Source organism: Chanodichthys erythropterus, chromosome 8, assembly GCF_024489055.1.
Source record: "Chanodichthys erythropterus isolate Z2021 chromosome 8, ASM2448905v1, whole genome shotgun sequence".
NCBI classification, from domain to species: Eukaryota; Metazoa; Chordata; class Actinopteri; order Cypriniformes; family Xenocyprididae; genus Chanodichthys; species Chanodichthys erythropterus.
The window spans coordinates 24,966,067-24,979,977 of record NC_090228.1 but is presented as its reverse complement, the minus strand read 5'-3'; the positions used below and the strand labels follow the sequence as shown (position 1 = coordinate 24,979,977).

Genomic DNA, 13,911 nt, shown 5'->3' with positions numbered 1-13,911 from the left:
AAGCTGTACACTCACTACTTTACATTGTAGCAAAGTGTCATTTCTTCAGTGTTGTCACATGAAAAGATATAATAAAATATTTACAAAAATGTGAGTGGTGTACTCACTTCTGGGAGATAATGTATTCCAAGGACAGAAATAAGCAGTTAGAATAGCAAAATATGTGGAAGAGCATTGCTACTTTGTGACTATATTGTAGTGCAGTAGGTAGCACTTTGATAATAATACTGAATCAAAACAAGTTAGCACATACTTTATAGTTGAAAGGATTTAATAACAGTATTTGGTTATGGTTACACATGAATTTGGATACAGAATAGATGCGTAATTTGATAAAACACAGTTAATTGTACCCAGGATGTATGTTGAATGTTACCTGAGAAAGACAGAGAGAGAGAGTGCTGGGGATTTCAGTCTGGCCTATGGATTTAACCCAGTTTTCTAGGAAGAGCAGAGGCCCAAGAAACGAAACAGAGAAAAGAGAAAAAAAAGAAAGAAAAAAAAACCCAGAGCAACGGTTACAATCTTCTTTTATCCCTTCCTTGAACATGTGACTAAAACCAAATGTGAGACATTAAAACCGAGCCCCAGTTAATCAACTACTAACACACTGTGAAGACTTTGAGCAAGGTTTAGTAAAAAGGAGAGTGGGACTTTTCTTCGAGGGATGGAGGCATCTTTCTTTAGACGTCTTTGTCAGACAACTAGTTCACTGACGATAAGCTACTTTATATCTAGTCATTATGATATGCAGAGAAGGGCCAGAGCAAATAACAGCATCTGACTTTTTAAAACAATCTTTAGTTATAGTTATTGATAAACATGTTCACCCCCAAAGATTTAAAGTTCTTTCTATAAAAAAAACTTAGTTTGATTACTTGCGTAACATGGTTGAATGCTTGAAAGTCAATGCAGAGAACATTTAATAAGATTTTGTAGAAAGGATCCAGATATTTTATCTTAGGTGTCAATTTTTAATAGAATACTTCTTTTTTTGGAATGAGAAATATCATGGGTTAAGTGCTAAATGTGGGAAACAACTATTACAATTAGTTAATTAAAATGAATGAATGAACAAACAATGAATGTCAATTCAACAGATTAACAAATAAAAAAATATGCCACAGTTTTTATTAAATTGTCATAAAGGGCTTTGGGTCCAGATGATGTCTGTCTGCTTCAGCTGGTCCTTCAGCTTCTTTGTCTCTCATTGCTTTCTTCTTTTTCTGCATTTTAATACACCTAAAATGCCAAACTTATGTTTTTATTGACTGAACATCACTACTACCTTAAATTTCTTTTTATGTATACAATAGGCTACACACCTGTTTAAAAATGACACCACCATTAACAATATGAGATTTTTAATTCCCACTTTAAGTCATCAACACATTTATTTAGTTTAGTATGAGGCAATAACATTCAGCACATTTTGTTAATAACTGCATACTGAGCATGATTCTAGCTTAAAATAATCTTAGAAAAACCTAAATGTAAGAGAAAAACTTTTAACAGTGGGCTCCAAACCTATATTTCTACAGAAAATATCCATGGCACAAAACTATGTTACACATTAGTAATGCAAGAAAATGTTAAAGCTATTCTTCAAATGACTTTGTTGTAGTGAAACAACTGCAGTTCAACGGCGGCGTCAGATTGGCAGGAAACATTTTAATTAAAGGGATAGTTCACCTCAACTTATTTACTCACTCTTTTGTCTGCAAGTCTTCTGAAGTCTTGGTTTTGTGTGCGAAACAGACTTGAGCTTAAAGGGTTAGTTCACCCAAAAATGAAAATTCTGTCAATAATTACTCACCCTCATGTCGTTCTACACCCGTAAGACCTTCATTCATCTTCAGAACACAAATTAAGATATTTTTGATGAAATTCGATGTCTCAGCCTGAATTGACAGCAAGATAATTAACACTTTAAGATGCCCAGAAAGCTACTAAAGACATATTTAAAACAGTTCATGTGACTACAGTGGTTCAATCTTAATGTTACGAAGTGATGAGAATACTTTTTGTGCGGCAAAAAAACTAAATAACGACTTTATTCAACAATATCTAGTGATTGAACCACTGTAGGTCACATGAACTGTTTTAAATATGTCTTTAGTAGCTTTCTGGGCATCTGAAAGTGTTAATTATCTTGCTGTCAATAGAAGCCTCACTGAGCCATTGGATTTTATCAAAAATATCTTAATTTGTGTTCCGAAGATGAACGAAGGGGTGTGGAATTACATGAGGATGAGTATTTAGTGACAGAATTTTCATTTTTGTGTGAACTAACCCTTTAAGCTGTCATTCAGCGGTAGTACTCACAATCAGTACGCTGTTCATTTTTGTTTCTTCTGAGACAATTATTTTTAATAAATCAGATTTGGTTAACAAATCAAACTGCTCTAGTTCTCATCTTAACTAAATGATCCGGCCACAGTTAACAGCTCAGAAAACAGGGAATATTATCATTGAATAAACAACTTGAATTTTAATTAATTACTCACAGAATAGGAACAGGATTTGGAATATAACGCATAAGCTGTATGGACTATAATGATGACATTTGTCATTTTTAGAGCTTGAAAGATGTGGTCGACTATGAGCTTTCAAATGGAAACGTTGCTTTTTGTGTTCCACAGAAAAACCACAACAGTAAACGGGTTTGGACATGGACATTGGTCACGAGGGCGAGTAAATAATGACAGGATTGAATTTTTTGATCAAACTATGTTTTCACTCCACACAAGGCACTCAGGATGACAACAAGATTCAAGTCAAACACTGTGGCTCTTCATGTGCCTGTTCAAGTGTGTACGACACGTGTAAGCCTTTGGGCACAGAGGACATGGGAACGGCCTCTTCCCAATATGAGTGTACATGTGCTTGCTCAAGTCATAGCGGCGGATGAATCGTTTCCCGCACTGTAAGCAGCAGTGTGGACGCTCTCCGGTATGAAAGCACATGTGCGCCGTCAGGTGACTCGAAACCACGAATTTCTTGCTGCAGATTTTACACTGATACGGCTTTTCTCCCGTGTGAGAACGCAGATGCACCTGCAGGCATCCGGCGGAGACGAAACCCTTTCCGCACTGATGGCAAACGTACGGCTTCTCCCCAGTGTGAATCCTGATGTGGATTTTCAAATTCCCAGACAGTGAAAACTGCTTCTCGCAGTACGGACAGACGTGCGGCCGCTCGCCAGAATGACATCTCATGTGGGATTTTAATTGGATTTTGCTGTAAAACCGTTTTCCGCATTGCGAACATAAGAGAGGTTTTTCGCCCGTGTGATTTGAGAGGTGGGCGAGCAGGCTGCTGTTTGCCGAAAAACACTTCCCGCACTGGTCGCATATATACGGCCTGAACTCTGCGTGCGTCTTCAGATGGCTTCTTAATTCGCTGTCGACGCTGAACGTCAAATCACAAAAACGACACTTTCCTGGCTGGCGTTCCGGTTTCGACGGGGGCGCGTCTTTAACTTTATGAGTCTTCTGGTGGATTAAACTGGCTCGGTACGAGCCGAAAGTCTCGTTGCATTGTTTACAGGTATAGTTCCTTTTAACAGCAGGAGTTCGGTGAGCTCGCCGGTGACCGACCAGTCGTGACAGACTTGTGAACATCCGTCCACATTCAGGGCATTTGTGTGTGGTTTTCTCTTTGTGCACTCGGTTGTGTCTGTATAGGGTCCTGAGGGATCTAAAGTGGGCTGTGCATTTGATGCACTTGAAAATTCTGGTATTGCAGCTGATGTTCTTGTGCGCCGTCAGCTGCGTCAAATCGTCGAAAACTTGCCCACACTGATGACACTCGTGTGTCCCCGCCTGGGTGTGAATTTCCTGGTGCTTGACAAGATCAGAGCGATAGATGAAGTATTTCGTGCACTGCTGACATTTGTGTACGGTTCTGCCTGCATAGTGGAAGCCTTTAGAAGGTGAGTTTGGGAAGGTGTCAAGAGCGGGCCGCTGGAGAGGCACAGCAGTCTGAAAAATTAAATCACCTAAAGGAAAACATTGGACAAACAGAGATGGTTTAGACTACAGATGATGAAAAGGTGTAATGAGAATCTTGACAGATATCCGGAAGGGCTGTACCTCTATGAGCGTCGTTGGTGGATGACGGTACGCTTGGCTCTTCCGAGTTATTCCTACAAAAAGAATAAACAGGATGTTTTACAAATCAAACATTTATATATCTTAAAGGGTTAGTTCACCCCAAAATGAAAATTCTGTCATTAATTACTCACACTCATGTTGTTCCACACCCATAAGACCTTAAAGTCAGTAAAACTTTGACACTTCAAAAAGTTAATAAAGAGATTGGAAAACTAATCCATATGAATCAAATGTTTTAGTCCAAATTTTCTGAAGAATTGATCACTTGTTATGATGAACAGATTTAATTTAGGCTTTTAAATCGCATGTAAACATTGATCAGCAAACATAAGCAGAAGCTCAAGCCTGAATAACACACAAGAACAAACCTCTTCCGAAGGCTCACACAAGAATGAACCTCATTGGTTACGGAGCATGTTTAAGCTTCCGGAAGAAGTTTGTTCTTGTGCATTATTTAAAATTTTGGATATGGATATTTTGGATATTCATATGGATCGCTCGATTCCGATTTCTTTATGAACTTTTTCAGTTGCAAAGGCAGTCAATGGAAGGAAATCTGATTCATCAAAAATATCTTCATTTGTGTTCTGAAGATGAACGAAAGTCTTACACGTGTGGAACGACATGAGGGCAAGTAATTAAAGACAGAAGTTTCATTTTGGGGTGAAATAACCCTTTAATTCAAGAACACTACCGAGCAAATTTCATAGCAATGTGCTCAGTCCTAAAAATAGACAGTAAGATAACAGGGAATATTACTCAAAGCAGACATTTTGATAACAGTCTGACAGTAATTATCTTGGAATTTGTTACACTCTCAGAACCATCTCAGAAATTGCATATCAGAAAACTATTACCTACATCATTAACACCAACAAGAAAAATTATTTCATTTGAGTGTGACAACTTCAATTTTGTGGTGTTCAACAAACAAAATGGCCATATTGCTGATTTTGGAGCTTGAGCCTTGGAACCCAATGACTTTCATTGTATGGACAAAATCAGCTAAAAAAAATCTTCAAATGTGACCCTGAACCACAAAACCAGTCATAAGTCGCATGGGTATATTTTCTAGTAATAGCCAACAATACATTGTATGGGTCAAAATTATCGATTTTTCTTTTATGCCAAAAATCATTAGGATATTAAGTAAAGATCATTTTCCATGAAGATATTTTGTAAATTTCCTACCTTAAATATATCTAAAATTTATTTTTGTAAGTAATATGCATTGCTAAGTAATTTATTTGGACAACTTTAAAAGGTGATTTTCTCAATATTTAAATTTTTTTGCACCTCAGATTCCAAATTTTCAAATAGTTGTACCAAATTTATCCCAACAAACCATACATCAAATGGACAGCTTTTTTATTCAGTTTTCAGATGATGTATAAATCTCAATTTCAAAAAATTTACCCTTGTGACCCGTTTTGTGGTCCAGGGTCACAAATATCTTTCTTTGTGTTCTACAGAAAACAGAAAATTATACAAATCTGAAGAGATGAGAGTGATAGAAATGATTTTTGCAACTAAATTTAAAATAAATAAATAATCCATTCAACTTCAGTAACTGATTAGTTGGTTGTTATATAACTAGCTGACCATTCTGCTCACACCTAGTAATATTGGTAAGGTAAACGTACCGTTGCAATTCATCAGCGTTTGAGTTTGTTTCCTTTTCTCCATCACTGTCTCTGGAGGACTCTGATGATTCACAGCTGGAGCTGGATCCCACATCCTGGACATTTGGATCACCTGTCCCAGTCTCCTTGTCCATACTATGTTGTTGGTTTGGCAGGTTTTTAGAATCAAGAGGCAGTAACTTGCCATCATCATTGTGCTGGTTTATAATGACAGAGTCTCCAACAGGCGGCAGTGACAATGATGATACTATTCGATCCTCAACTATTGATGGAAGAGCTTCAAAATAAAAATATGAAAACATAATTAGCCATTGACTAATTGTACTTAATAACTGTATTTTATAGTAATATAAGTGGGTCTCAATCTTCATCTGGTGCTCTTGGTTAGCTGGATAAGTTTTGGTATATCTCAAAATAAATTTGTGATTTTCCATTTTTATCTAGGAAGCTTATTCAGCTTTGTTAAAGAAACAGCCAATCAGAATTCTCAAACCTGTTTGTAGATATCTCAGCTCTAATTCTCTAACATATCAAGTTCAACCTAAAGCATATGGAATAACACTAATATTCAAAGACTAAATTTTACCATTTTTTTCCAAAGTCCCACAAACATCTGTTTGCAGCAAGGATAGCAAATTGTGTGATTTGCAAACAGAGTCCACACATGCATCGAGCTCCCCAGGGTGACAGCTGAGCAACAATGAAAGCTGAAATGAAAGAAAATGAAGATTAAAAATACATTACAAACACAAAAAAATCTGTATAATAAGTAGCAGGCCTGAATCATTCAGATATGATAAGCGTGCATCATCAGACCTGTTTGAAGTTTGGTACAGGCAGAAGTTGCTCCAATCTGGAGAGGAAAAAGCCAACAAGGACTTGCAGTGCTTTATCAAAGTCAGGACCATACTCGACCGGAAATACTTCCTGAAACACAAAGACAAATTTCATTTGAAGTCTTCATGCAAACCTCTCTGAAAAACAGCCATTAAGATTGAGCAACTTCCACTGCAGTTCATAGCACCAATGGTGCAGGTCGTACATCAAGGACATGTCTTTAGCACATGTTCACAAGACTCTGAAATGAAAGGTGCAAGAGAACGGTTAAATGAATCTTATGGAGCTGAGGATGAACATTCACCCATACACAAAGAATGAAGTCAAACATTTAAACATTTAACATATTAAACATATTTCTTCTGTCTTTTTGCAAAATATTCTTTTGCAACTGAACAAAAATCAGCAGCCTACAGAACAAAAATCAACAGCCGAACAGCGTATAGAATACTTACACATGCAGCTTTTGCCTATAGTTTTAACAAAAATACCACAGCAAAAACAACTAGACAAACTAATATAAATTTCAAACATTATTAAAGACAAGTAAATAGTCAGTAATAAAATAAGAACAAATAAATTAACTGTAGTACAAATAAATACAAAGTTCAGGTACAGAAATTGAAATCAGATGTAATCAAATGTAATTAAGTTCTTCTTGTAAATAAATGATACATTTATCTAAAGTTACAAAAGTTATTCAGTCAAGAAATTATTCAGTCAAGATCAGAAACTATCGATTTTAGACACAGTTGCTCCTTTGCAACCCTTTGCAAAAAAAAGATGAACCCTACTCCTTTCCTCGGGTCATTTTGACCCAAACTGACTATATTTAGAATTTTAAAAAATCTGGTGTTTATCTGAGTAGTCTAAAGCCTGGAACACACTAAGCCAACAGGCGACGAACTAGTGGCGACGAAAGCAGACTGAAGGGTTGGCTCACGTCGGCAGCATCTGTATCTAAAGTTGGCTTGACACACCAAACTGACGCTCGACAGCCGACGGCCAAGTAGCACGTCCGTTCTGCGCCTGTGTAAGATGAAATGCCTTTCTGAACCAGCAGGTGGCAGTAGCTAATCAGCCAATCAGAATGATCAGATGGCCCGACTGACTGACGAGTTCTGACGCCAATTCAACACGTCGAATCGGCCGAACAAAAGCTGATGAGGAACAACTTCAGGCGACGGTGTGGACCACACTGAGAAAACTTAGTCGGCCGACGAACAAAAACTGCCCGACGGCCGACCGTCGGCTTGGTGTGTTCCGGGCTTAAGAGTAGGGCTGCAACGATTAATCGCAATTAATCGTTTGCAAAATAAAAGTCGGTGTTTACGTAATATATATGTGTGTGTTCTGTGTATAATAATGTATATATAAATACACACACATACAGGTATAAAGTTTAGAAATATATGCATGTATTATAAATATATATATTTATATATTTTTTATATTACATATAAACATAAATATTTTATATATAAATATAACATTTTTCTTAAATATATACATGAATGTGTGTGTATTTATATATACATAATTATTATACACAGAACACACACATATATATTATGTAAACACCGACTTTTATTTTGCAAACGATTAATCGCGATTAATCGTTGCAGCCCTACTTAAGAGTTTGCTTAAAACGTTCACACTTGAAATGAGAATATACACACTCTCACACACACAAAAATGACAGGATTCATAGGATTTGTATTTGGTAACAAATCCTTCCCTTGTGGGTCAATTTGACCCCCATAAGGAATGAATGGGAAATGGGGAAACAATTTTTTGGTCAAAATATATATATAAAGATCTGCCACAATCCAGAACACACACATGCTCAAATGAAAGGATGAGACTAGAATATCCCCAATGCAGAACAGACTCACACAAACACATAGAAATACACAGAATTTCCCCAAACCTTATATAGAAACTATAGGCCCCTCTAGTGGTAGTAATCATAAAATGCAGATTAATGTAATTCAATCCAATGCATTGCATTATCCTGCAAATTTCTATTCTGACAGCAAATATACGTACAAAAACATACACATATACATCTATGCATGCTTTTTCATCTGGAACATTTCATACTCAAGAGTGTTTGTTCATCTGCAGAACGTCTCCAACTTTAATGGATCTTGAAGGCACTGACCTGAAAGAAATATTCTCTTTTCATGGAATCCTCTAGCAAACTCAGAACGAGTTGAAGTACACTGTCTTGTAAGCTCTCCATGTCTGTGTCATTCACCTGTGGACAAACAGAACATCAATTTAAGCCAACTGTGTCACAACAGCATTTACTGGTAAATGATGTGTGAAAAGCTTAGGTGCGTACTCCAGACATTACAGCCGTGCAGAGAGTGAACCAACCTCTGCAGCATCACCCAAAAGCTTTCACCATGAGAGCGGCATTGTTCTTAATGTTGCTGAGAGCAAAGAAGGTGCTGAGCTCATTCAGAGGAGAAACAGCAGTGTTCACAGCAAAGTTCACAGTCTATGATGTTTGCTGATTCTCTGCTACAAGCTTAAAGAGATAGTTCACCCAAAAATGAAAATTTGATGTTTATCTGCTTACCCCCAGGGCATCCATGTAGGTGTAGGTGACTTTCTTCAGAAGAACACAAATAATGATTTTTAACTCCAACCGTTGCCGTCTGTCAGTCGTATAATGCATGTCAATGGCAACACAATCTATAAGAGTCAAAAAAACATGCACAGACAAATCCAAATTAAACCCTGCGGCTCGTGACGACACACTGATCTCTTAAGACACGAAACGATCGGTTTCTGCAAGAAACCGAACAGTATTTATATCATTTTTTACCTCTAAAACACCACCATGTCCAACTGCCCTCCACATCCGGTTAGTGAGGTCAAAAAACACGTTCTGATGATGGAAGTGATGTCTCGTGCTTTGCTTCAGTAAGTGTGAGACATCACTTCCGTTGTCAGAGCGCGATCAGACCTCACTAACCGGATGTGGAGGGCAGTTGGACATAGTGGTGTATTAGAGGTAAAAAAATTATCTTCGTTTTTTTGCACAAACAGATCGTTTTGTATCTTAGGACATCAATGTGTCGTCACGAGCCGCAGGGTTTAATTTGGATTTGTCTGTGATTGTTTTTTTTTACTCTTATTTGGCGAAGTTCCCACTGACACGCATTATATGACTGAAAGACCGCAACGGTTGGAGTTAAAAATCATCATTTGTGTTCTACTGAAGAAACAAAGTCACAAAAACAAAACAAAAACAATGACTTTATTCAACAATTTCTTCTATACCCTGTCAGACTCGTACACAGTTGACGCAGTGAACGCTGTGCAGCATTTCTGTGTTTATGTCCGAACGCCGGCCCAGTATTGGCTGACGCTGTTCACGTGAGCACCACGACGCATGCGTGTGATGCTGATGTAGGAGCCGGACAATACTGAGCCGGCGTTCAGATGTAAACACGGAAGCGCTGAACTGCTGTCTATGGGGGATAAAAAAAAATTAAAAGTAAAAACTCAGATTTTATCAAAAATATCTTAATTTGTGTTCAGAAGATAAACAAAGGTCTTACGGGTGTGATAACTGCTCTCTTTGACCCAGCAAAAACAGATTTTAATTTTTGCTGTGATCACTCTTATCAAAGTTTAATAGACACAGCTGAATCGCTGTCATAGAGGAATAAGATTGCGTGAGCGTCTGAATCGAGATTTTAATGATTAATCGTGCAGCTCTAGTATGGACAAAGTCAATTTTACAAAACCTTTGAACAACATTGAAAAATATTCATGTCCAGAGTATCTGCAGGTATCAGCATTAATACCATTTTCAAGACCTTTCCAAAAAGTTAAGACCTGCACATCACTTCCATTGGCTTCAATGCGAACAAACAAAATCACCCTGCTCAGAGACGAACATTACAAATGAATAATGGACTTTAAAAAAAATCTGTTTTGTAATATTAATACTGGACTGAAAATATAAATTATAAAAATAATAATGCATTTTTATTTGGGGATACAAAAATATAACAAGAGTAAAACATTTTTGTTTGAATTCACGTATGCATTATTGTATGATTTATTTTACGATTACTGTGGTGTCAATTCAGTTGCATTTTTAACACCTTTGAAAAGTGAATTGAAGACATTTTAATGCTAATTAAGGCCTTAATTTTTACATTAAAACTTATTTTTACATTTTAAGACATAAGGATCACCATGAGGTCATTTACTACAGGGGAATCGGTTTACTGCATACAATCGAAAAATGACTATATGTAATCATAACAGACATACAGTACAGTCCAAAAGTTTGGAACCACTAAGATTTTTAATGTTTTTAAAAGAAGTTTCGTCTGCTCACCAAGGCTACATTTATTTAATTAAAAATACATTAAAAAACAGTAATATTGTGAAATATTATTACAATTTAAAATAACTGTGTACTATTTAAATATATTTGACGAAGTAATTTATTACTGTGATGCAAAGCTGAATTTTCAGCATCGTTACTCCAGTCTTCAGTGTCACATGATCCTTCAGAAATCATTCTAATATGCTGATCTGCTGCTCAATAAACATTTATGATTATTTTCAATGTTGAAAACAGTTGTGTACTTTTTTTTTTTCAGGATTCCTTGATGAATAGAAAGTTCAAAAGAACAGCATTTATTAATTTTTATTTTTTTTTAAAAGAAATTAAAGAAATTAATACTTTTATTCAGCAAGGATGCATTAAATCAATCAAAAGTGGCAGTAAAGACATTTATAATGTTACAAAAGATTATATTTCAGATAAACACTGTTCTTTTGAACTTTCTATTCATCAAATAATATTGTACACAAATATTTTGTACAATTGTACACATTAAATGTTTCTTGAGCAGCAGATCAGCATATTAGAATGATTTCTGAAGGATCATGTGACACTGAAGACTGGAGTAATGATGCTGAAAATTCAGCTTTGCCATCACAGGAATAAATTACTTTGTGAAATATATTCAAATAGAAAACAGTTATTTTAAATTGTAACAATATTTCACAATATTACTGTTTTTTACTGTATTTTTAATTAAATAAATGTAGCCTTGGTGAGCAGACGAAACTTCTTTTAAAAACATTAAAAATCTTAGTGGTTCCAAACTTTTGGACTGTACTATATATAATCAGAGTATTCTGATATTAATCCGAATCATCTTGTAAACGTAAATGCAGTTGCATCGAGAAGATACACATTTGCATTTTGAGTGCTTCAGTTGAGTTTTATTAAAATCAGTAGATCAGTACTGGCCATTCTAAACATGTATAATTCATTGCCCTCAAACGTCAGCTCTTGCTAATTAAAATTAGGATTTAATATTCAGGAAAATAAAAATGTGTAATAGAAAATGAAAAAACATTGAGACTCCACATACCTTTAATAAATCAGTAGTCTGAATTTGGTGAATGTGTGATTTGACAGTGTGAATGTCCGCGGGAAGCTCGCCTCGACACATCTCAAGAATCATCTAAAAGATTATACACAGCAAACAAAACACACAATCATACAACAATTAGTTCACAATGGACAGCATTTAATAGGTTTTAAAGTTAACTACATCTCCAACAGCACTTTAGGCCTGTTTGCAATATATTTTTGGAAATTAAAAACTCTTTTGCAGCAGTATGCTCAACCATTAAACAATTATTAAATATTGCATATTGTTCTGAAAGTAATTAGGGTCTCATTTCAAAGGCTGCGAAGGTCACATTTGTTGTCTGTTAGCTCTTATGAGCCGTAATTACTGTAATTTCTTTCTTACTTCAGAATGTGCTCTCCTGAAATGACACACATGTCTTGTTCACACACACTAACTGTATCTAAGGATTAGTTCACTTTCAAATTAAAATTTCCTGATAATTTACTCACCCCCATGTCATCCAAGATATTCATGTCTTTCTTTCTTCAGTTGAAAAGAAATTAAGGTTTTTGATGAACACATTCCAGAATTATTCTCCATATAATGGACTTCAATGGACCCCAAATGGTTGAATTACTGCCCTCCACAGGTCAAAGTTTAAACTAAATTGTCATATACAATATGCTAGTGCAAGTATATAACAATTAGTTCAAACTTTGACCTGTGGAGGGCAGTAATACACTTAGCAGTGTCTACACTGCCAGAATTCAAATAGAGAAGAAGAAGAAGAAGAAGAAGAAGAAGAGAGCTAGTTCAAGATGAGCATTGTTAAAACGTATAGAGTTTTTTTTATTATTATTTTTTTTAAATGAGTGATGGTTTCTCTTGATAAGACCCCTATTCCTCGTCTGGGATCATGTAGAATGCTTTGAAGCTGCACTGAAACTGTAATTTTGACCTTCAACCGTTTGGGGTCCATTGAAGTCCACTATAAGGAGAATAATCCTGGAATGTTTTCATCAAAAACCTTAATTTCTTTTCGACTGAAGAAAGAAGGACATGGACATCTTGGATGACATGAGGGTGAGTAAATTATCAGGAAATTTTAATTTGAAAGTGAACTAATCCTTTAAGTCTGGGTGTCAGGAAATGTGTTGCATGTGGAAGGATCCAGCACCAACACATTATCTAACATTGGACTCACACATTTCACCACTGTAACTGCGTCAGGAGAGCAAACCTCAAAGAAAACGGTAACAAATACTGTACGTTACATAAACACATCTAACCTTAGCTCGCAGCCCTACTATCAAAGTGGCTCTCTGCCTCCTGCTTAACAGTTCTGGCACGAGGTTTGTCATCACAGAAACAAATTCTTCCAGTTTTCCAAACTGCTCCACATTCTGTTCCTGGACAACTTGCCACATGAAGGCAGATGTTAGACGAAGGGGAGAAACCAGCAGGCGAAGTGAAGAGAGAGGGGGGACAGACTCTACAGAGATATACATTTATTAAAATGATTAAAAATGTATATTCATTTAACGTTACATGTTAAAAAAAAATATTGTAACAAAACGACAAATAATAACGTTACATGCCAGAAAATAATCTATCAGTCTCATCCAACATGATGTACTAGCTGTGTACTTCAAAGCTATGATACTCTACATCAGTCTAGCCGTGAGAAATACTGTAGCATTATACATCTAATGCTACAAATAATTTAAATCATTGCAAGGTAGATAATTATACACACCCATTGCTTCTTTCTTTAAAAATATTTGGACTGACAAACAGTCTGGTTTCCAACTTCGTCCGTTGACTCGTTCCGTTACACACTGCGCATGCGCATGAAATAGAACCAAGAGCGGCAAAGAAGGCAAGAAGGTGCACTTTTAACGGGGCGGGGTTATC

General features: G+C 36.3%; 1 protein-coding gene across 2 annotated transcripts; it reads right to left on the bottom strand.

Moving 5' to 3' along the window:
- Positions 1-298: 298 nt before the first annotated feature.
- On the bottom strand, positions 299-13,844 carry zgc:171422 (uncharacterized protein LOC100001353 homolog). 2 transcript variants are annotated; one of them, XM_067392405.1, is made up of 9 exons: positions 13,754-13,844; positions 13,287-13,489; positions 12,013-12,105; positions 8,760-8,855; positions 6,575-6,685; positions 6,345-6,465; positions 5,759-6,035; positions 4,095-4,147; positions 299-4,000 (listed from the first exon to the last, which is right to left on the bottom strand). In XM_067392405.1, exons 1-9 carry the CDS (start codon positions 13,755-13,757, stop codon positions 2,778-2,780), a joined length of 2,181 nt encoding a protein of 726 aa, XP_067248506.1. In that variant the 5' UTR covers positions 13,758-13,844; the 3' UTR covers positions 299-2,777. The 2 variants fall into 2 exon arrangements, with proteins under 2 accessions (XP_067248506.1, XP_067248507.1); XM_067392406.1 differs by having other exon boundaries at positions 13,287-13,406; positions 13,754-13,835.
- Positions 13,845-13,911: the final 67 nt, after the last annotated feature.